This window comes from Cibotium barometz, chromosome 23 (genome assembly GCF_041138505.1).
Source record: "Cibotium barometz isolate CiBa-2024 chromosome 23, ASM4113850v1, whole genome shotgun sequence".
NCBI classification, from domain to species: domain Eukaryota; kingdom Viridiplantae; phylum Streptophyta; class Polypodiopsida; order Cyatheales; family Cibotiaceae; genus Cibotium; species Cibotium barometz.
The window spans coordinates 50,412,376-50,437,434 of record NC_141068.1 but is presented as its reverse complement, the minus strand read 5'-3'; the positions used below and the strand labels follow the sequence as shown (position 1 = coordinate 50,437,434).

At 45.4% G+C, this 25,059-nt stretch overlaps 1 protein-coding gene across 1 annotated transcript; it reads right to left on the bottom strand.

Annotated features, from left to right (window-relative positions):
* Window positions 1-1,949: 1,949 nt before the first annotated feature.
* LOC147626060 (Exostosin family protein) lies at window positions 1,950-22,015 on the bottom strand. The gene is made up of 6 exons (XM_086817622.1): window positions 21,749-22,015; window positions 10,473-10,769; window positions 3,981-4,267; window positions 3,604-3,836; window positions 2,778-2,935; window positions 1,950-2,628 (listed from the first exon to the last, which is right to left on the bottom strand). The coding sequence occupies exons 1-6, from the start codon at window positions 21,914-21,916 to the stop codon at window positions 2,524-2,526; spliced, it is 1,248 nt and encodes a 415-aa protein (XP_086673748.1). The 5' UTR covers window positions 21,917-22,015; the 3' UTR covers window positions 1,950-2,523.
* Window positions 22,016-25,059: the final 3,044 nt, after the last annotated feature.

Genomic DNA, 25,059 nt, shown 5'->3' with positions numbered 1-25,059 from the left:
AGCATGGGCCATGAAGGCCTTGAGCTAACTTGGTCTCTGTATGAAACCGTATGTTGTGAATCTCAAGAAATGATCTCTGTAGTATTGCATCTTGGTAGGCAAAGGGCCAACCAATGTGATCCATGTGTTACGTGTGTAAAGCCCCAGTAGATCATATCGGATCCTCATGTGTAAGCCTAATATATGGAGAATCTTGATCATACTAAAATGGAGGGAGCTGGTCCATCTATAATCTATGTGCCTAAAACCAGATGCCATAGCAAGATGAATGCTCTCCTCCAACCACTATCTGTTGTGATGACTGTAGTGCAAGTAGGGAATCAAAGTGGATCTATCTCCCTCACCCTGTGTATATAAGTGATCGTCTAGACCAAGGCCTCCATCAACATAGGAACCGGAACAAACTCTGTATAGATAATTTGGTAGGGAACACACAGCTTGCCGCGTATCATCCATTATAGCATCATGATATGAGGATGTTATGCGCTACCAATCTGCCGGGGATAAATCTGGTGCCCACAAAAGGGAGCTGCACACGTATAAGTGCCGGGGTGACTAGGGTGTCAAAAAGACAACCCTTCATCCTTGGCTCCTGAAAATGCACCTAGAAACAAATAAGGCTAGATTTGCATATCCTCTAGTGAGTCTATTGCCCGTCTCATAGGCAAGCGTGGACTAGTGAAAGGTAGCTCCGAGATAGACCTATGAGTGCACCACCTCAACCCTGCTACCCATGTAAGTGATCTCTGTACGCCCTGCAACTAGGTAGGAGGTGTGTAATACCATAACCTTGGTTTTCCCAAAGTTGATTGAGAGCCCCCTCGTGTGCAAAAAACTTGTAAAGTATCCATGTGCTTCTGTCGCCCCTCCGCCCTGCAACTAGGTAGGAGGTCTGTAATACCATAACCTTGGTTTTCCCAAAGTTGATTGAGAGCCCCCTCGTGTGCAAAAAACTTGTAAAGTATCCATGTGCTTCTGTGGCCCCTCAAAATATACAATGACTACAATACCATCATCATATAAAAGGATGGAAACAAGAATACCTCCTAGAAAAGCTCCTCTGTCTCAAGCTCCTCCGTCTTCGGTTCTGTCTCAATGAATTCGAGATCTCATCTATGGAAAGTCCAAAGAGGGTCGGAGATAGTGGGCGTCCTTGTTTCACTCCGACAGTGCTAGAGACCTCCTGAAATAGTCCTCACGAGAATAACTGACTCATACAAGGCAATGATAGCCCAGATCATGTCAGACAGGAGCCCGAGATGATGTAAGCATTGTAGGAGACGGGCCTGAGGCATTGTATCAAAAGCTTTGTGGAAGTCCACAAGCCTGCTCCATGATAGCCCGAAGCGTAAATATGTGATCCAACATGGAGAAGATCCTCCTGAATCCCGCATGCCGTGGTGCCCTGTATCCCTCTCTCTCTGCCAGTGTGATGAATTCATACTCAAGTATAGATCCATAAAGCTTTGTCAAGATACGTTGAGAGATCCTTGGTTTATGGGTTTTGGTCTTACTTCGAGACAACTAGCTATCTGAAGGCTGCGACAAGGAGTCCTTGGTGGTGGGGATCTCTGAAGTCATACTCTTGTCAGTCCTTGTCACAGGCCTCTCTAGCTTAGCTTGTTATTGACCAACGTTTTGGAAGACTAAACACTGTTGACTATGGTTTCCTTGTCTTCCCTGGCCTCTCATGAGTCTTATCTCTATGCCTCTGTATCTCATGCAAAAAAAATAGTGCCACACAATTTGTCCCGTCAAAGAGGCCCAAACCCCTCTTTTAGAAGGCAATGGAAGCAGCCTCTCATTTCACAGTGTACCTGGCATCAAAGGATGGCATGCCTCTCTCTAAAAAGGCAGTGGAATGGAATCTGATTTCACTGTGCGGCCATAAAAGACAGCGTGCGAGAATGTAGCCTTACATTGACTAGGTCAAAACAAATTCAATCATCAACCTCATAAATCATGCGACTAGTGTTCAAGTTTTCAAGTAAAACGTTGCACTGCAGTGTAAAATGGCGCAAATGCTGGGTTTACATAATCCTTCAAGAAATTCAGCCCCCCTCACATCAGCATTGCACACTGCGTTCTGTTAGTCAAAAACTTTTTTTACAGTTCTCTAGCTGAAAAGCCTTCAATAAGTTATGAGTGCATACAAGGCAACATAGAGATGATGTGTCTGCTTTCATAGGATTCACCCTCAATGGACAAACCGTTGGGATAGCTGGCCTCCAATGGATAAAGAAGAACAAAAACATGCAGTTGCCTCATCTTCCTAAAATTCACACAACTCTCTCGGAAGCTTTTCAACTGTATGCTCCAGTAAGAACCTTTGTAGAGACGCTGCCATTTCAACCTCTTTGCAAGCATACCCAATGGAGCAAAGGACTGAAGGCACATCCAAAAGTACAAAATCGCAGCATCCCTTGGATCACTTTGAGTTTGCTGATGAGACATCACAAGCTTGACTAGAGTGGGTTGAAGAAAGCCATCTCATTAGCATCAAAATTGTCACACCCTCTATTTTCAGCTATATTTGATCGTATGGTGCCTAAGCCAAAGCTCATACATTACCATGTGAAAAGCATCATACTTCACAGGAGGTGTATGCCACTCAAAATGCTTTTGTACCTGGAAAGAAAAAGATCATAACAGAGGTTTTCCTTGTTTACGAGGAAACTTTCTCAAATCAACATACATTGTGTGCCCTTATTGAGAACACACTTCAATGCAGACTTGTGCTAAAATCCACATGTGAACATGCTACTCGGGACACTTACTTGACGGAGAGAATGATGCAAGGCTGCATATTTCTGATCTGTGACTGATTGTAAAACAGTCTTCAAGTTGGCCACATCTTGCTCCTTGAGTATTACGGCAAATTTATGCCAATTCAAGATATCATTGAAAGGTAAGTCGTAATAATCAGAGAGAATCACTGCGCATAATTTTACAAAAAGGCTACCCATGGTCAGCTTAAGAGAGCTCTATCATCCACACAGATTCAAAACCACATGACACCATTATCCATTAGCAAAAGCTCCCCACTACAAACTAAAACTATATCCCATACATCGCCATCACGTTTTCTTGAAGATGTTAACCATAAGTACATGCTTCTTGCTGCCAATGAGGTAATAGCTCAAGTGCCAATGAGGTGATAGCTCAAGTGGTAAAGGTATTTGTCTAGGACCAGGAGGTCCCGTGTTCAAAACCCCACAAGGTGCTTCCTCGACGGCATCGCCTACCGGCAGGCAGTTTAAAACGATAACTATGGGAGGATCTTGGGCCTAAGGCTAATCACGGGCACCCCGCGCGGGGGGGGGGGTGGGGAGAGAGATTTGCTTACCATAATTACAAGATGCCACCTGCAGGGAGCCGGGATTTTTCTTACCATAATTACAGGATGCCACATGCCTACATGAGCCTTGAGATATAACCTTGTATATGCAACAACTCTGGAATTTCAATACCCTCTTAAGCCCTCCTACACATACTGTGCACCTACTGGTTACTTATGTACCATTGCATCAATCTTCCCTTTTATGTTTCTTTTCTCTCCTTTTCTCGACTACATATGTGATCTCGACTATTTTACAGGCTTACCAGGAACACATGCATAATGTATGGAATCCGCAATCCGAGCACTGTTGACCTGTGAGCCCCCTGGACAGATACAAAACTTGCTTCTGTAAAACTGCTTTTGATAGACAAGTTCCCCAATAGCCCTACTTATCCGATTGTTGCTGATAGAAAGCACTGTATCATTCTCCCAAATCCGGGCAAGTATTACTCTTATTTTCGAATTTCGATGACCAGCCCAGAACCCTAAGATAGTCCTGCACTCAACAATCATCTTACATGTTAGAATCTAGAACAAGGGACACAAGTCATCACCCTAATTGAGTAGCGTAATTATGTGGCAAATCACAGCATTAAACTCTCTAGTGGTATATGCAAGCAGAAATATTAGCACAATTTACCTGTTTTGGATGTCATCACCTCCCTGTGGCAGGGCAAATGGCTGTAAGATTTGCGGCAAAGCCACATCCTTGTGTGGAATGAAACCAACATTATAGCTAGGAGAGCAAACAACCCGAATGGAGTTTTTTACAAGTAGTGTTACATTCTCAGTTGCTCGCACCCCTACATCATGACAAGTCACGAAAAAGTGATCCGCACCAAGGGTTCTATTCCAAAACGTATACCTCTGTATCAATGTGTCCACATAGTCCCGTACTATGAGTGCCATTTTCTCATAACTGGTGCCCTGGAGTTAAAAAGCATTTGTTTGCAGAGCATTTAGCAATACAGCAGAGTTAATGGACAACGACATGCAATGCGGGATTCTTTTGACAGCAATATGAACATGAAGAACGTTTTAACTTATGTTTGCAGAGCATTTAGCAATACAGCAGAGTTAATGGACAACGACATGCAATGCGGGATTCTTTTGACAGCAATATGAACATGAAGAACGTTTTAACTTATGTTTGTGCAATAGTACAATTTATAATTGATAAAAAAGAGAGTTCAATGAACTAACCCTTAGAACAAGCTAGGGTGATATTAACTACGGTTAACAACTTATATAGGCCAGTGGGCCTATACAAGTCAAGAGTGTGCCTTGATGACATGCTGTCAGTGTACGTGTGATCTACTAGCTTATGCAGAGTGTTAAGCCCTTCTGGCTGGTATTTTTCATTACATGGAGAGCTGCGGAAGGCTGTTTGAGGTTGGGGAAATGAACATCAGACAGGTTTACCATCCAATTTGACCCTTGCTCAAGTTTTGTCCAAATCTATGGCTGGGCTGGCAAATTATCAACTGCTAGCTTCCCATGTCTATATTTTAATGAAGTGCATGCGTGTACATTGGTTTGGTGCCTGGATTCAGATTCAATCTACGAGGTTGTAATAGTTAGTGCCTGTACAGGCAGGTCTTGCATCAAAAGGGATCAACTAATAAGAATTAGTGTAAAAGCTTACATGCACAATAGAAGGCATACACTCTAAGCTTATTACCTTGGTGATGTGAAAAGGCTGGGGTCTTGGGCAGCCTAATCAACAAGGTTTAAGGGACCCCATGGGAAAAGGCTGCGATTTGGACGGTTCAAGCCAATATGTGGTTATAAGTGTCAAGCTGCAAGTCGGTTACATTTGCAATTTTGGTCTGTCACTCTGAGTGATTGGAGGATTAATTGTTGTTAACACAATTGGGTGACCTGTGCAAAACTATTAACTAGCCCACTGCATGTGATTAGGGCTCTTTCTCGGATGGCCGTATAAAATGCCATGTATGCTAAGCCACAGAGCATCCTAGAGCATCCCAGGGTGTTGGGTACCCTAGCGCACATAATTATGCCATCCAAACAATTGAATTAGTGGCCCATGGGTACAGAGGGTAGCCTTGTTTGCTGTGTCCGATGAGAGCTATGGAGGGTGGTACTCCATCTCAACTGGAGAAAGAAAGAAAGTTATATTAACGTCTACAAAAGGCTAAAATGACCTATGAGACCAAAAGGATTACATCATGTCCATGGAAATGAAAGAAAATGACAAAGCTAAAATGCTAAAGCTAAGATGCTAGGGTTGATCCATGTACAAAGAGCATAAGCCTCGCATATCATCCTAAGATATCCTGCATGGGCACCGCAACATGGGCACTCGAAAGGTAAAGTTGGGTCGGCATGAGGAGTCCTCTGAGGGTGTAAGATGATGGCCTTGATCCTATGGTAGCACGGGCGTGGGCAGGGGCCTCTAGGTCGAGGTCATCGACCTCTGCATGTCTTGGTGGCTCTGTCCAATGGCACTCCTCTGGGTCGGGCTCCTACATCATCCTGGGGTCCAGGTAGGGTGGATGGGTCTGCCCTTGGAGCTCGAGTCTAGAAGAAATCAATGAGAGTTCTCTGCACTGGTCCTCGAGTAGATGCTGCTGGTATGGGCCGTAATAGTGACTCCCTGTGTCTGCGAAGCTCCAAAAGGAAGAGCCCTAGGCATCTCTGATCCGGGAAGTCCATGATCCTGGAGAGTGGTCCAAACCCGTTGTGAGGAGAATCTCGAGCCCAACCCAAACATGATGTATAGATAGAAGAAGTGTATATAAGAAAGTGTGTAGAGGATCCCAAGTGACAAAAGCAACGTGGCAGACTAGTGGACTTGTGCAGGTGTGCGAATGAAAAAGGCATAGTCACAAGGGACGGGGGACGGGGACGGGGACGGGGACGGGACGGGGGACGGCCATACGTAGAGAACGGGGACGGGGGAGGGAACGGCACTCAAAAAATACTTTTTTTTTTAAATTTTTCTACTCTACACTTATTCTACTTTGGAAATACATCAAAATGAGCACAAATTTACAATAAAATGGTAAGCTTTTGAGTCATATTAATAATTAAGTCGATACAAAATGAGTCATGACTCAAGAGTTAGGACTCAGGAGTCAGGACTAAGCCTTAAGGAGGCAAAATACATGGACGGACTCAAATGAGTCAATGACAAGAAAGTGCTGAAGACGAGAGGCTAGAGGCTAGAGCTAAGTAGTAAGGCCCATGAATCATGATCCATGAATGATCATCCACGTGAAGTACTCGCCTCATGGTCATGGGTAGCTTGTGCCAAAGAAGCATCAAGCTCATCCTCAGTCTCATCCTCACTGGCATGCTGCTCCTGCACCTCATCCTCTTGTTGCTCTTCTTGTTGACTCATCTCCCACTCAGTGAAGGAATCTGCCTTCTTGGTCACGCTCTTGCAAAGCATTCGCAAGTTCGCATTGACGAAGACAAGGTCATTGGCACGCTCTACCCCGAGTCGGTTCCTCTTCCTAGAGGCAATGTGGCTGTAGGTACTCCAAAGTTGCTCCAAGCAAGAGGAGCTGACAGCCTGGCTAAGTATGCGGATGGCAAGCTGCTGCAGCTCTGGTCCATCTGAACCAAAGTCCTCCCACCATAGAGCAACACCAACTTTGGAGCGGTCAACCTGTGCATCATGATAGCCATAGGAGCCATGAAATGACCTATACATCGAAAGCTGGTCCCTGATCTTGCGCCTAACCGATGCATCAGGCACAAGATGATCCTCCATCCAGCGCTCACCTCCCGGTCGCTCTCCTGCTTGTTGCCTTGGAATTCTGGGTCCACCACATAAGCTGCTGCATGCAATGGAGAGTAGTAGGAATTCCACCTTCCTAGACACAAGGCATGGATCTCCTCGTATCTGTCTTCGTCAGGCACGAAGTCTTTCAACTTCTCTATCATGCGATCCATGGCCTCGTAGACCTTGCCTATGCATGGTTGCATAGCGTCTACAATCCTCAATAGGTGGACTATGGGCCTCACCATAGCATCTGTGGTCTTCACACGCTCCCACCAAGAGGCGTCATCCGCCCGTAGCCTACACTCTTGGCCAGTGTTTGTATGGGACTCTTGCATGGCGACAAACTCGTCGCTAAGGAAAAGCCCCCTCAAAGCACCGCTACAATCCTTCAACCGGCCCAACATGAGAAAGTTGTAGGCAAACCGGGTGTCGGAATATTTGACGAGAGAGAGACAGGACCTCTTGTTGAACTCATGCCGAAGTCTTTGGTGGTTGAGGACAAAGGAGACCATGGTGTTGGCCTCCTCAATGAGCGGGCTGATCCATGGTAATGCCCCGATGTCCTTGAGGAGGTTGTTTAGGCAATGAGCCATACAAAAGGACACCGTGACATGTCCATACATACCTTGGAGAATAGTTCCCGCCGCCCTATTGGAAGGCTCCCCATCCGCAACAAAGCCCACTACATGCTCGGGGCCAACGATCTCCATGGTGGTAGCCCACTCCGCCGCAAGCACATCCACGCTCTTCCCAGTGCCGGATGCATCATGAGATGAGATGAAGTACATCTCTCCGCGGGAATATGCAACCATGCCGTGAATACTCCTCTTGCGGGTGTCACTCCATCCATCCACAATGAGGGAGACTCCGTTCCTCTCCCATTGCCGCTTTGTGTTATCGGCCGCTTGCTCTACAATGCGCTTCTCCTTGTCGAGCAATGTAGTGCGCAAGCTCTCGGATGAGGGGGGCGTATAGGTTGAGCCATACTCCCCAATCTTCTTAACCATGACCTTGAAGTATTCCGACCTATTCAAGAAAGTAATTTACTAATGAGAAGGGGACTAGGATGATGAAAACATGAATGATGAATTGGTAATGATCGATTGCACTTACCTAGCCGCTTGAAAGGCAATGTGGTCGTGGAAGAAGAAGCGGGCCACCGCCATATCCACCTCCTCCTTCAACTTGGGGTTCCAATTCTCCCCAAGTGTAGATTGTCGCCGTGGGCCACGTAATGATTGAGAGGCCGTGGAGATGGAGAGTGCCAGTGTCGTGGATGGAGTAACATTCCGACTTGATGGTGAAGGTGATGGTGTGCATGATTCCGATCCACCACATGACTCCATTGTAGAGGCTTGAGTTCCTCTCCCCATCGTCGCGGGATCCACGGCCACTCGTGGTGTCCTTCTTGTCGCTTCGACCGCTTCGTAGACGCTAAGCTTGTCAAGAAGTTCCCGTCTCTTCTCGGGCGTGACATTCGTGCAAAACCTCACCTCATGCCCACTCTCATGCAAGAGGTGGGCTCGCACTTTGTCGGCGCCACCTGTTCGCCGGTACGGGCAAAGCTTGCATACCCATGGCTGAGAACCGCCTCCATGAACGGATGTGGTGTAGTTAACCTCCTCCCACCATGTCCATCCCGTTGTCCTTCTACAAGAAGCCCCGGCACGTGAGGAGGATGCCATGGTTGAAGATGGCTTGACTCTTGAGCCTTGAGGAATGAGAGAGAGAGAGAGAGAGAGAGAGAGAGAGAGAGCCTTGAGGAATGAGAGAGAGAGAGAGAGAGAGAGCCTAGAGGCTTGGAGGTTGGAAGAGTCAAGACTCAAGAGGCTTGAGGGAGAGGTGAGAGCCTAGGCCCTAGAGCTTGGAACTTGGAAGTTGGAAGAGAGAAGATTCAAGAAGCTTGAGCCTTGAAAGCTTGAGCCTTGAGAGTTGTGAACTTGTGTGTGCTTGTAGCCTTGTAGAGGCTTGTTCTTATATAGATAGGCAAGAGAGAGAGAGAGGAAAGCCTCAAGGGCAAGAGAGACAGAGAGGGCCAAGCCTCAAAGAGCCAAGGCCCAACAGCCATAAGCGGCTAGAAGAGCCAAGGCCCAGCACTCTGCCTACTATGGAGAGCCTTGTAGAACTCCAGTAAAAACCTTCTTCTGAATACTCAGAAGAAGAGGGGCGAGCTGCTGCTCAGGAGATGTCAATGCCTCTCCTGCTCCCGAAATCCCTCCAATCTGCTCTGGGCTGCCACTGCTTAGGGTATCATTCCATAAACTAAGGATAGAGACTGGTAGAGCTGAGTGGATACCCAAAGAGGACGGGACATGTAGACTCTGTCAAACGGGGGTTGAGTCAGAGAAGCACTATGTTTTCCACCACCCAGTCTACTATGAGATCAAAGGGATATTTCACTGTCTATTCAAAGAGGGCTTTGGACCCTTTATCCCGGATCATGGAGTACCCAGATCAGAGGTGCCTTGGACTCTTCCTACTATGAGATCAAAGGGAGATTTCACTGTCTATTCAGAGAGGGCTTTGGACCCTTATCCCGGATCATGGAATACTCAGATCAGAGGTGCCTTGGACTCTTCCTACTGGACCTCTCAGCTAACACAAAGAGTCACTACTCAGAGATCCTTGCCCCCAACAGTCCTCTCAGCTAACCATCACCAGTTTTTTCCAGGCTAGAAGGGTCGATAGGGAGGCACCAAAGCCCACCACAATGGACAGAGGAGCCTTTACCACAGTGCCCCCTCGCAGCTAGCCCATGGGAGTCGCATCAAATCGAGCACGCTCAGTCTAGAGAGCTAGACGCCCTCGTCCCATCTGACCCTAGCCACCCCCAGCTCATAAGCCATAGATTTAGGAGAACTTGGCTTGCCATCGAGCGGCCTCATCCTCACAGCAGACTATCGACATCGCTAGCCTCCCTTGTATCACCCATGATGAACATCCTACCTTGCCCGACGTACACATTTAATTGACTGTTTTTATTCAGCTCTGCCATATCCCATCACTTATTGTACCCTATACCTGGCATAGTAGGATTAGATTTTTCATCTTGTATAATCTCAGATCTCAGATCTTAGCTTTCAGTTATCAGTTTTAATTAACTGTTGCTTTTTCTTTTTTCAACCATGACAAGATTTCATGGACACTATGTATACATCACTTTGGTCTCATAGACCCTTTGGGTCTTTTGAAGACATTAATATTACTCTCTCTCGCTCTCTCTCTCTCTCTCTCTCTCTCTCACACACACACACATACACACACACACACATGGATACAATCCTTGAAAAAGTGCTAATCCTCATCCCATATAATTAGCAAGCCAATCTAAATTTCTTTTAGATTTAAATATACTGTAATTTTAGTTACGCAAAATTCAACCTTGCCCCGCATTTTGTGACAGGATATCGGAATAAAAAACATATCTGCCTCCTCAGGATCAAGAGTGCGAAAGCGACTTTCTCTTATGTTTTGAAAGAAATACCCCTCACTTGCATATTTTCCAGTCAATTTCCGAGGGGTCTGGTAGAAAGTATTTGGATCTCCATCTGGATATATGTATACTTTAAACTTTTCCTCCATTTCTTTGTAGTTTAATTTGAACACATCTGGCGAGTGAAAAATGGATGTTGCAAGAGGTTCAGCCTGCTCATTTCTTGGACTCCCTAAGCCAACGTCCTTCATCATTCAAAAACACAACAAATTAGTTCCTCTCTCTCTCTCTCTCTCTCTCTCTCTCTCTCTCTCAGCCATACTCATTAGCCCCATGGAGAGTGGTATACCATCTATTGGGGCTGATGCTCCTCTCATGTGTCATGCTTCATGCTCATGTTATTCTATGATGAGATTTCCATGGACAGTTTTGTATCACTTTGGTCTCATAGGCCCATTGGGTCTTTGGTAGACGCTTAATATATCTTTCTTCTTTTTCATGTTTCATATTCCTTGTATTCCATGATGAGATTTTCATGGACAGTTTTGAATCACTCACATATCCTCCAAGAGTTCTTCTTTACAAGCAATAAAGTGGTGTTAAGCTACTTCCCCATCGGCCATAAAGTCTCGCAAGATTTTCCTATACCAACTTGAGCAAGCACTCCGAACACCTAAGATAGAGACCTCGTTAATAACCCATGGGCCCTACTGAGTTTTTTGCACAACATGATACATTTGCAGTCTGCATGAGTAGGGCACTATAAAACACGGTGCACATGTTAGACACTCTAAATTGTTGTGACGCATGCACCAAATCCTTGTACCCAAAAAAGCGGTGAAAAAAAGCTTGTGGCAAGTGACTCATCTCTAATCATAGCATACACAACCTTCCCGACATCTCAACTTCAACCATGTAATCAAAGTCCTAGAAAATGTTCCTTAAAACCAATAAACAAAGAAAGAATACATAGCATAAATAACCTTCTCAACATTTAAACTTCAACCAAATAATCAATGTTCTAGATAATGTGCCTCAAAACCAATAAACAAAGAAAGAATGCAACCCAAAGAGGAGATACTATGAAGAAGTACGTTAATTGAAGATAGTAAGATATCATCATCTTGGGACTTTATTTTTCTAGTAAATGAATAATGCTCAAAACTCCACTTCCAGCTGAGGATACTCAGTCAGATGATGATGACCCTGCTCCTCCTCTGGCGAGTTCGAGCAGATTTGTACTTGGTTGGTATTGTCAAACAATTCGTGATTCTGGGTTGCGTGAGCTTCCTTCTGCTCCTCCGCCTGGTTCTCTTCGGCGTTCTTTCAGAGTTATAGGAAGGGAAACAAATTCATGAGGGCAACATGTTTGTTAATTATGCTCTTATGTCTACAATCATTAATGGTCCTTCTGATTCCACTTCTGTAGACGAGGCTCTTTCACATGAGCCTTGGCGCCGTGCTATGTAGGCAGAGCTGGATGCTATCGAACGGAATGGCACTTGGATTTTGGTGCCTCGGCCACTGCAACGTAAGGTGATTGGTGTGCATTGGATCTTCAAATCAAAGTTCCAAGAGGATGGCAACTTGGACAAGCACAAGGCGAGGTTGGTTGCCAAGGGTTATCCTCAGCGCCTTGGAGTTGACTTCGATGAGACCTTCGCTCTGACAATCCGGATGACTACCATTCGCAACGTTCTTGCACTTGCAGAACATCATAGATGGCCCGTTTTCCAAATGGACGTCAAGTTGGCTTTCCTGAATGGAGAGCTTACACAGGAGGTTTATATTGATCAACTGCCAGGATTTGTTGTTCCGGGCAAACAGGATCATGTGTACCGGCTGAAGAAGGCTTTATATGTAATATGCGGAAGCTTCGGAGAAGGATCGGTACTTCAAAACTCAGAAATCAGCACTCTTTTCGCGACGGAAATTAACGCACAAACTGAAAGGGATGTGCAGAAAATAGAGAGAGAAGGGGGAGATGGAGAGGACACAGTATTGGGTCCCAATTACCCTCTGTAGGGCCCCCACCACGGATGGTGTATTTGCTTTATTAGAATGATGTAAATCTGAAAACGAATACAGAAAACTTGACCTTTTCTTGGCTGGAAAATCCTGCCCTTGACCTTCAGAAGTCCACCCCTTTGCTTGGCAATCTCCTTGGCTTGATTGGCCCTTGATTGGCTTGAGCACTTGGTGAATACTGAGATGAATGATGGGATTTAGGCCTACCCTATTTATACTCCTCAGGAGCAGTCGGCCAGCTGAAAAACAGCTTATTGTCCCACGAATGGTGAAATTCAGCAATAAATGCTGAATTAAATCCCAAAAAATACTGCCTTTTTTCCCTAACAGGCTGAAAGTGATGCGCCTGCTTCTGATTGGCTAGACACCACTTTTGTCCACAATCCCAAGGCTGGGCAGCTTGTATGGGCTGCCCCATACATGCCCTACAGCCATATAAAGGCTATAATCCCCTGGAGATTGCCTGATCTTACCCTAGGGCTGTCCTACAGCCCCTCCATGGCTGGTGGGTTCAGCCTGGGCATTCTGAGCCCTCATGGGGGTGGTTCTACACCATTCCCATTCCCACACTCAGATCCGGGGTAGCCCTATGGGCTGTCCCCTTGTCCTAAACCTAATCTACTCAGTGATCTTGCATCCGGTACCATACCAGATACACAGAACCACTGACATCATTCTAGAGGGAGACTCACAGCGCGGACTGGCACTGTTTCATGTGCAAGACAGTGCACACCTGACCTTGGACTCATGTGCAGGACCATGCACACCTGACCTCGGACGACTGAGATGAATCCCTGGCTGACTCGTCCCGGACTGGGCTCACATGGGACCAGTTCACCATCCCAGGTCCTGCACCTTCTGTACAGAAATGTCTACGTGGCATCCAAGTGCGGGATGCACGTGACATCCCCTTCTGCTTAACTTGATGGAAGCTGCATAGCCTCCAAATAATCCGTCAATAATGCCGGATAGTCTTTGAAAAATTCTTTGTCGAGCCATACCGCTTCATGAGTTCCTCGGTCCTGAAACTTCGTGAGGAACTGTCGTAGTCTTCGGCCTGAGCCATGCTTGAAACGGTGCAGAAGGATCTGTTCTGAAACCATTACTTCTGCTTCATCAACAATGTCTGTTTCCGCTTCGTCTTTGACCTCTGAAGGGGGTGGACCTGTATATGGCATTAATCAACTGACATGAAATACGTCATGCATAGTCCAGCTCGGAGGTAGCTTTAATTGCATAGACACCTCATTAATCTTTTTCCGGATGGGAAATGGTCCGAAGCTCCTGAAAGACAACTTTGGGCATCGATTGTCCACCTGCTTCAATCTTTGCTTCATAATCCGAAGATACACCCAATCCCCTTCCGAAAACTTCATGTCCATTTGGTCTTTATTGGCCTGTCGAGTGTAGGCCTCTTGCGCTTTAGCCAATTTGTCTCTAACGGACTCTAGGATCTCCTGGTAAGACTCCGTCACTCTGTTCGCCTCCGGTACTGAAGACGAAGTCCTGGTTAACAACGACTGGAAAGGCCTTCCAAACGCTGCCTCATATGGAGTCCTGCCAATAGCTGAAGAAAAAGAGTCATTCAAAACAGCTTGAACTAAAGGCAAAAACGATTCCCACTTACCTTGCTGATCGTGGACATAACACTTCAGCACATCAAAGGCCAACTGGTTGTATATCTCTGTCTGGCCATCTGTCTGTGGGTGGAATGCACTGGAAAAATTCAACTTAGTACCAAAATTATCAAACAATGCCCTCCAAAAATGACTGGTAAACTTGGCATCTCGGTCTGACACTATGGTCCTAGGAATACCGCCAATCGGGTACCAATGCCGAATGAATAGCTGGGCAACATCCTCGGCGGTCACATTGGCCCTGCAAGGAATAAGCATAACAAATTTGCTGAACCTATCAACAATAGTTAAACACTGCGTATTACGCTTACTCGGACTGGGAGGCAGATTTGTGACAAAGTCCATCGAAATGTCCTGGAAAGGACCCTCGAGAATTGGCAAAGGCTGTAACAACCCTATCTTCTTTCCACGAGGAGCTTTCACCTTTTGACAAATGTCACAACGTTGTACACATGTAAACACATCACGCCTCATCTTTGGCCAATAGTATTGCCGTTCTAATTTCTCCAGAGTCGAATTCATGCCCCTATGACCACCTGTAATGGCGTCATGGGCATCATGGAGAAGAGCTGCCCTGAATGACTTCATGACACACAGTCGGCCTTTGTAGAAAAGCCAACCATCGCGTATCAGAAAATGGCATGGTCTTGTGGCATCCAATGCCTGTTCCCACTGAGTACCGAATTTCTCGAAATCCGCGTACGTGTGCTTCATGTCCTCAAGTCCTGTACCAACAAGGTCAAGTCTAGTGATCTGAATCATAGATACTTGTCCCTTCCTGCTTAAAGCATCGGCCACTGGATTGGCCTTTCCTGGAAGGTACTCAATCATACCACCGAACTGCTGGAATATCTGACTCCAGCCGTGTTGTCGATCACTCCACTGTGCACTTGGCATCGTCTAAATCCAGCGCAATGCCTAATGGTCAGTGTGAACCTCGAAGTCACGGCCATACAGGAAATGTTTCCAATGTTTCAAGGCCTGTATAACCGCTAGGAGTTCACGATCATAGACTGAGTAGTTCTTTTCGGCGGGCAGTAACTTACGAGACATGTAAGCTACTGGATGACCATTCTGTTGCAATACACCTCCAATTGCGATGTTACTCGCATCGGTGATCACTTGAAATGGTTCGTCCCACGAGGCAAGGGCTAAACAAGGCGCTTCTGACAAAGCCACCTTGAGGTTCTGGAATGCCTCAACGCTCGTGGAGTCATTCGAATCTTTTGCCTTCTTGTTTTCACTCCCTTTAGCAGATCGGTGAGGTCTGCCGAGAGATCAGAAAACTTGTCAATGTGGGTGGAATATGCCTCGCATATACCCACAAATGATCTAATGTCATAAGCTGTCTGTGGTACTTCCCAGTTAACAATCTCGGCCACTTTAGCCGGATCCAGTCGAATGCCTTCAGCACTAATTATATATCCCAAGTAATGTACCTGGAACAGATAAAATTCTGACTTCTTTTCATTGACGTAGAGCTCGTTGCTTTCCAGCAACTTAAGGACTTTCTCCACATCAATGTCATGCTGCTCAACTGTAGCTGAAAATATGAGTATGTCGTCCAGAAATATGAACACACTCTCTCCAATCAACTCCCGGAAAATACGCATCATCATGCGGTTAAATGTAGCTGGGGCGTTCGTCAATCCAAATGGCATAACCACAAATTCATAGTGGGCCCGTTCTGTACGGAAGGCTGTCTTGGGGATGTCCCCCTCTACAATCCGTACCTGGTGGTACCCACTCTTTAAATCCAGTTTTGAGAACACCTTTGCTCCATTCAGCCTCTCGAGAATATAGTCAATTCGAGGCATCGGGAATCTGCTCTTGATAGTCAGCTTGTTGAGTGCACGATAATCGACACACAACTGGGAAGACCCATCTTTCTTCTTGACAAACAAGATCGGTGCTGCAAATGGCCACACGCTGGGGCGGATGAAGCCAGCTTGCAACAATTCTTGGAGTTGGCGGTCCAACTCCGATTCCATTGCCTTAGAAAGGCGATACGGAAACTTGCTCGGGGGTTCCGAGCCTGGGAGGAGGTCAATCCTGTGATCCTCCGATCTGGACGGGGGGAGCTGGGGAGGGATACTGTCTCGAAGAAAAATCTTCTGGAACTTTTCATGGAGAACCGAGTACTTCTCGGAAGCATTGGCCACCGTCTGGGCTGTCTGGATGTAAATCATCGCACACTGTGCGCCCTTCCTGACTGCTCGCTTAGCGTGCAAGTGGCTTATGAGCGGAAAGTTTGGAATACCTCACACTTAATGGTCACCGGGGTGTTTGACACATTCCGATTGATCTGGAACGTGTGCTTGTCCCACTTGACATCAGGAAGAAACTTGTGAAAACCACTGGATACCCAAAATTATGTCTGCTCCTACAAGAGGGGCAACCATAAAGTCACGCACAAACTCTATGCCCTGAATCACTAACTTAGCACCTAGAGCTTCATACTTGACGCTCGTTGTCATACCTGTGCTAAAACCCTCAACCTGTTTGTCCACCGGAGTCAGCTCGAAACGGGCACGCCTAGCGGCCTGTTCCGTGACCACATCCTCCGTGCTGCCGCTGTCAAACAAGACGACTCTCTGGCCACCTATGTAGCCAAAGGACTTGAGCAATTCGTTGCGCTCATACTCCTGGTCATGGGCGCCCTTCTGCTTATCTTCGAGCTCCCGGCTAATAATTGCTCCAACTGAAGCACCGGGGGTTGAAGAACTAGGGGTAGCCGCTGGGGTCTGTGTGGGAGCTGTGCTCACCACGGAAGCTGTGGAAGCGGCGGCGGCCTTTGGAGGCTTCTTCGGACAATCCCGAGAAGTATGTCCTTTTGTGTGACAAAAGAAGCATCTACCCTCCTTCTTGTACTGAGAAAGCTCCTCAGCACTCAACTTGCCACCTGTCTTGCCTGCCTCCGCTTTCTGGTCTGGAGTAAGCTTAGACGCATTGTTCGAGTTCTTGGAACCAGAGGCTCCCGGGCTCTGTCGTGGGGAAGACCCCGTCTTGGCTTTTGTCCCCCGAGGTGTTAGCCCTGGGAGAAGCCGGCTGGGAAGTCTTGGGCTTGCCACCATTGTGTTTCATTTCTGCACTCTGCGCAAGCGAGAGTGCGTCCTCAAAGGTGGCTGGCCTAAACATACGCACCTCCCATTGGATTTGCGTGTCCAGGCCATACAAAAACTGCCCTTTCTTGTCCGTATCAGATAAGCCTAATTGCAGACACAAGGTCGAAATCTTATTGGCAAACTGAAGGACTGGTTGCGCGTTCTGACGCGCTCCCCTGAACTCGTCTTCGAGTCGCTCAAGGTAGTGGGGCGGTAGAAACCGCTGCTTAAGGTCGCGGACGAATTCGTCCCACCCATAAGCTGCCATACCCGCTCTGGTGTGGGCATGAGTCCACTGAGTCCACCAAGGAATGGCCTCACCTTCCAAGTACCAACTAGCTAAGATCACTTTGTCAGTATCTGTTTTCCTAACTGCGGCAAAGTAAGCTTCAAATTGATGTAACCATGAATAAAGAGTTGTGGAATCGAGTTTACCATTATACTTACTGAAATTCATTTTCTCGGGAAAATGATTCGAGGGCGCCGCCGATGTCAATCTGGCATCCAAAGCTCTGAGGTAACGCTCGTGTTCCACGCGTCGCATGGCGTCGTCTTCTCGTTGTCGGATCTCCAATGCACGCATCTGCATCTCAAGCAAGGAGCTTGGCTGCGGCTGTGACCCCGCGAGAGGGTCCCTGTGACGAGGATCTGGTATCTGGGATACGGAAGGAGAGGGAGGAGGAGATGGAAAACGCAACGCTGGAGAGCGAGAACGCTCCTCCAGAGCCAAGATCCGCGCCTTCTGCTCATCCAACTTGGCTGTCTGGTCTGTGATTGCTCGCATCATCTGCTGGAACATGTCTGTGACACTCAAGCCGGGTGCCCTAGCTAGGCTCCCTGGTGCACTCTGGTCCCATGGTTCTGGTTCTCTCTCGTCGCCAAAGCTCGCCATAGCGGGAAAATGCAATTCCTTTCCGGAACGCAATCTGACCATCCACTATCTGTGTGGGAGACTTTCGGAGGCTAAAAACCAACCGTCCTTCGAGGGACAGGAGTCACTCCGAAAGGGGTAGTCCACCGGCGTCTAAAAACCAACCACACAAGCGAGAAAAATTTTCTGGTTTTCTTTGCTGAATCTTTGTCCTTGAAGTAGGCTCTGATACCACTATAATATGCGAAAGCTTCGGAGAAGGATCGGTACTTCAAAACTCAGAAATCAGCACTCTTTTCGCGACGGAAATTAATGCACAAACTGAAAGGGATGTGCAAAAAATAGAGAGAGAAGGGGGAGATGGAGAGGACACAGTATTGGGTCCCAATTACCCTCTGTAGGGCCCCCACCACGGATGGTGTATTTGCTTTATTAGAATGATGTAAATCTGAAAACGAATACAGAAAACTTGACCTTTTCTTGGCTGGAAAATCCTGCCCTTGACCTTCAGAAGTCCACCCCTTTGCTTGGCAATCTCCTTGGCTTGATTGGCCCTTGATTGGCTTGAGCACTTGGTGAATACTGAGATGAATGATGGGATTTAGGCCTACCCTATTTATACTCCTCCTCAGGAGCAGTCGGCCAGCTGAAAAACAGCTTATTGTCCCACGACTGGTGAAATTCAGCAATAAATGCTGAATTAAATCCCAAAAAATACTGCCTTTTTTCCCTAACAGGCTGAAAGTGATGCGCCTGCTTTTGATTGGCTGGACACCACTTTTGTCCACAATCCCAAGGCTTGGCAGCTTGTATGGGCTGCCCCATACATGCCCTACAGCCATATAAAGGCTGTAATCCCCTGGAGATTGCCTGATCTTACCCTAGGGCTGTCCTACAGCCCCTCCATGGCTGGTGGGTTCAGCCTAGGCCTTCCTGGCCCTCATGGGGGTGGTTCTACACCATTCCCATTCCCACACTCAGATCCGGGGTAGCCCTATGGGCTGTCCCCTTGTCCTAAACCTAATCTACTCAGTGATCTGGCATTCGGTACCATACCAGATACACAGAACCACTGACATCATTCTAGAGGGAGACTCACAGCGCGGACTGGCACTGTTTCATGTGCAGGACAGTGCACACCTGACCTTGGACTCATGTGCAGGACAATGCACACCTGACCTCGGACGACTGAGATGGATCCCTGGCTGACTCGTCCCGGACTGGGCTCACATGGAACCAGTTCACCATCCCAGGTCCTGCACCTTCTGTACAGAAATGTCTACGTGGCATCCAAGTGCGGGATGCACGTGACATTATATGGTCTAAAGCAAGCTCCACGGGCTTGGTACCAGTGGATTGATGAGTTCTTTCAAAAGCTCGGCCTGCGCCGTTCTCACGCAGATTCGAACCTTTATATCCTCCTTGAGAGGGGGTTGATTGTTATCATTGTGGTCTATGTTGATGACCTCATCTTTACAGGTTCTTATTCTATGCGGATCCGTTCTGTTATGGATGCTTTGGAGACAGAGTTTGAGATGACGGATCTTAGCCTCTTGCATTATTTTCTTGGCTTTGAGATTTGGCAGACCTCGAAGGGCATTTTCTTCTCATAGCAGAAGTACACTCGGGAGATTCTCGACAAATTTCAGATAACTGGGTGCAAACCAGTATCTTCTCCTATGGTGGTGAGAAGCTTTCTTCACTTGATGCTTCTCCAGGGACTAATCAGGGACAGTTTCGGATTCTCGTCGGTTGTTTGGTATTGTTGACCTACTCCCGATTGGACATATGCTTCGCAGTCAGTTTATTGAGTTCCTTCTCATCCAAACCCCGTCAGCAGCATTGGCGGTGTGCTCTCAGAGTTCTTCGATACTTGCGTGGCACTCTGGATTTTGGCATCTTTTATGGCCAAGGACGCACTCTTGTTGGATGGTTTGACTCAGACTGGGCTGGAGATCCAGATACACGGCGTTCGACCACTGATTGTGTTTTTTCACTTGGGTCTGGTGCCATTTCTTGGAGCAGTAAGAAGCAACCTACTGTGGCGCTTTCCTCTACCGAGGCGGAGTACCGTGCAGTTTGTTATGCTGCATGTGAGGCGATATGGTTGCGGAGATTATTGGAGGAGCTCGGCTGTCCTCCTACCGGATCTACTCTTCTTTGGTGTGACAATCAGAGTTGCATCGCCATCGCCAAGAACCCTGTGTTTCATGCTCGTACGAAACACATTGAGATTCAGTATCACTATGTTCGTGAACGGGTTCTTGCTGGAGATTTGCGTTTGGAGTATTGTCCTTCCACGGAGAATGTTGCAGATTTGTTCACCAAGCCGATTTCTCAGGCTTCCTTGGCTCCTCATCTTCCAATTCTCGGAGTTTGTTCAGCATCTGGTGCTAAGAGGGGGTGTTAGCACATTCATCCCCAGATTCTGCTCTTTTATGGTGCCCATTTGGTCCCTTTGGCATGGCCCTTGCTTGTGGGCTGGCCACCCCTTTTTCTAGTATTTTTTTGGGATTTTTCCCAGCTTTTTTGGCATTTTCCAGTCGGCCTGTCCAATAGCTCCAGTCGGCCTGTTTTGCAGCTCCAGTTGGCCAGCTTAACTCTACTATAAATAGTGGGAGCTGGCCTCTCATTGTTCATTCAGTCTTGCACATATTTTGCTCCCTCACTTATGAGACTTGTAGTGTCTCTTGCTTGGGACTGTTTTGCTTCAGTATCTTCAGCATAGTTTTCTCCATATCTCTCTCTCTCTTGCACTCTCTGTTCAGCACATTCTAGTGCCACTCTGCTTCTGCTCTGTGCACTCTTTCAACGAGGACCATGACGACTGCTGGGCACCACGGATCATCCCATGCAGACGATGGACCATATACGGGCGGCACTTGCCCCACCACAACTCTTAGGAGTCACCCTGGATAGGTCACATCAGCTGCAGCGTACTAGACGCCCATGGCCTTCTGGCCTAAGGCAATCCTCCATGAGGCAGCTTCAGATCCAAGAGACTCTACAAATACACACGGGTCCCTCAATGGGTAGTGGATATAGAGAGCTTATATGAGGATTCACCTATTTTGGATTGCTGATGAGGGTATCTCTCTCTTATTGTCTACTATCTTGTACTTCCATGAGCTCACCTTGTACTCATATGATTATCTTGTACTTTCACGTGTTCAGCATGGCTAGTTTTCCTTCTTCATCACTCAATCATTTCACGGAATCATTGTAGCACCTTATTTGGTCTCATAGACCCTCTGGGTCTTGTGAACAGGTTAATAAAAAGCTAGCTCTCTCTCTCTCTCTCTCTCTCTCTCTCTCTCTCTCTCTCTGTGACGTAGCAGTTTACGAATCAGGCTCTTAATCAAGAGATCCCGCGTACAAGTTCCATTCCCTGAACTTTGGTGCAGTCATATAGGATCCTATGTGGTCTGGCAGCTACATTGAAAGACTATCTCTCTCTTTTTTGCTTGTGGGCGTGAGAGAGCACTAACAGTGCACAAAATTCAAATAATATTGTCCATGAAGATGAACAACCTATTCTTGCAGTTCAACTATCGACAGATCAATTGATTAAAGAGAAATCGTACCTGAATGGGAAGCAAGGAGGGGTGCGGTTGGAAGGAGGGGTGCGGTTGGAAGGATCGAGTGCGAAGGGCAGGGAAGTTGAAGCAGAGCAGAAGGAGGAGAAGAGTAAGGGTCAGCACGAAGACGATGCATCTGTGTTGTGGGAAGGAGCTCTTTGAAAGCAACGCCATGGAAGAGCACACCACTACTGAGCTTCAGTATCTCTATTTTTCATTCGCCTCCATATGAAAAAAGGAAAGCCTCAATTTTCAAATATTTCGACTGAAGTTTTTTTTTGCTTTTGTGCATCTATACATACATATGTATGTGCAATGTAAGTGTGTGTATAATTTATACATGTGTATGTGTATGCCAAGGTGTGTGAGTGTGAGTGTGTGTACATGTATGTGTGTTTGTATATGAGCTCTTTGAAAGCAACGCCATGGAAGAGCACACCACTACTGAGCTTCAGTATCTCTATTTTTCATTCGCCTCCATATGAAAAGGAAATGAAAAGGAAAGCCTCAATTTTCAAATATTTCGACTTTAAATAACAAGTAGGTGACTTGAAGTTTTTTTTGCTTGTGTGCATCTATACATACATATGTATGTGCAATGTAAGTGTGTGTATAATTTATACATGTGTATGTGTATGCCAAGGTGTGTGAGTGTGAGTGTGTGTACATGTATGTGTGTTTGTATATGCCTGTGTGTATTTGTGTGTACATGTGTATGCATGTGTGCATAAATGTATATGTACGTGTGTGCGCATGTGTTTATGTGTGACTCTCTCAAATAGATGCATATATATGTGTGTCTTTCTCACATGCATTCTTTCTATGTCTCTGTTGTCACATGCATAGACACAACCCTCTCTCACACATACGCATGCACATGCACTCTCTCTCTTCTCACACCCGTCTTGCATACACTCTCTCACACATAGAAACTCTCTCTCTCTCTCTCTCTCTCTCTCTCACACACACACACACACGTGTGTGACTGTATGTATACATACGTATGTGTGTGAATGAGTTTATATATAATATTATTATAAATCTACTATATGTATATTAATTTATATATCATTAATATATTATATTATTATATATTTACTAATTTTTTATTTTTTTAATATACTTTTATTTAGTACTTATATATTTAGATTATATTATCATTTATATTTATATTTTATATTATATTTATACTTATGTGTATGTGTGTATAATATGGTAGTATAGATTTCATATATACAATTATTTAATATCGTTACTTTACATGTTGTTATTATATATATTTGTATTTTATATATATTTTATACTTATTTATTATATATCTTTATATTTTTGTATTATATTATTTATTTAAATTTTCTTCTCTCAACATACCCCTACACTCCTCTCTCCCCCTTCTTTCCCCAATATGTGGCCTCTCTCTCTCTCTCTCTCTCTCTCTCTCTCTCTCTCTCTCTCTCTCTTTGCTTTGCCCCAACAAGTGGCTTCTCCCCTCACCCATCACACCCCCTACCCCAACAATTGGCCCTCTTTCACCTGCCATGTGTCCCCTCCCCTCCCGAAAACTTGCACATAATAAATAGTATACAATACATATATGTATATACACATACATACACATATATATATATATATGTATGTATGTATGTATGTGTATATATTTATAAATCTAAATAAAAATACACACACATACATATATATAATTAATTTCTTTCTCTCACACAGACACACATGCAAATATATATTATATATAATATATATGTTTTATTATATATATACACATATACCTATATATACAATTTATTTAAAAAATTTAGATATACACATATATCACATATATACAATTTTAATGGGTGGAGATGTGGTGATGTGTGCTCACTCTCAAATAAATACATCTAACATGTAATGTCTCTCAAAATCTCTCTCTCTCTCTCTCACACACACACATGCACATGCATCCTCTCTCTCTCTCTCTCTCTCTCTCTCTCTCTCTCTCACACACACACACACACACACATGCACGTGCATCCTCTCTCTCTCTCTCTCTCTCTCTCTCTCTCTCTCTCTCACACACACACACACACACACACATGTAAATATATTTTATAGAAGATTATGTTTTATTATATTTAGATGCCTATACATACATCTATATGTGTATTTATAAATACACATATTTTTTTAATTATTTAAAATTTTATTTTAGATTAAATTTTAATGGGTGCGGATTTGTGGTGAGATGTGTTCTCTTAAATAAATGCATCTTATATATAATATCTTTTGTCTTTTCTTTATAATGAGAGAGAGGAAGAGAGAGACACCTCTAGGTTGAAGTTTTCATCATGAAGCTCACCTTTTAAGAGCCCTAATTTTTCTCTCAAGGAAATCATTAAGTAAGAAGCAATAGCTCTCTAAATTAAGATGAGATGAGAAAATTCAAAATTGAGAAAGGGGCACCTTGAATCATTTCCCTTTCTCCCTTGGCCCTCTCTCTCCTTTCCTTTGGCCACGTGGAAGGTGAATAGCTTCTGTTTAATAAGAGTATAGATAACAAGACCACCTCTCCAACTTACATTAAAGACTTCATGGCTTAAGTTGAGAAGAAAACTTGTTTAAGGGTGTCTACAAACTTGCTTCATTTTCTTGGATGGTTGGGGAGATGGATGGGGAAGGCTCCTTGTCCATGAGAATTGGATGGGGCAATCTCCCCTTTTTCCACTTACTGTGTTAAAAAAAAAGCATTGAAGCTTAGATGGTGGAGGTGAGTGCATATGTAGGGGTTTGATGCTTTAAACCTTAAAGAGAATGGCATTTAAAGGTTTCACAACTATGCCCAATATGACTATGTACTATGTTATGGCCTACGAATATCTAGTTTCATTTCCATACAATGTCGATCTCAATGGAGAAAAATTATACCATCAAATTTAGGTAGTGAAAAGCATATGGAACCCTCGGCACTAGGATTCTTGGTGCCACTTGCATAGAAACCCCCCTCTCTATTTCCCTAGCAAATATTGATAGTATATTCAAGTGCATGATGAGTAGGTGGAGGTGGAGGTGTATACATATGCAAATGAATGATAGAATGAATAATAGTATATTCATATGCATGATGTGTAGGTGGAGGTGGAGGTGCATACATATGCAATGAATGATAGAATTAATGATAGTACCCTATAAAATATGGAAAGTAATTTAGCACAAAAGCATTGCATTTTGTGGGATGAAATGTGGGATTAAAAGGTGGTGAACGATAGGGTGTGGATAATCAGTACTTGTAGATGGTGGGGTCAAAAGGTAGAGGATATGGTGGATAA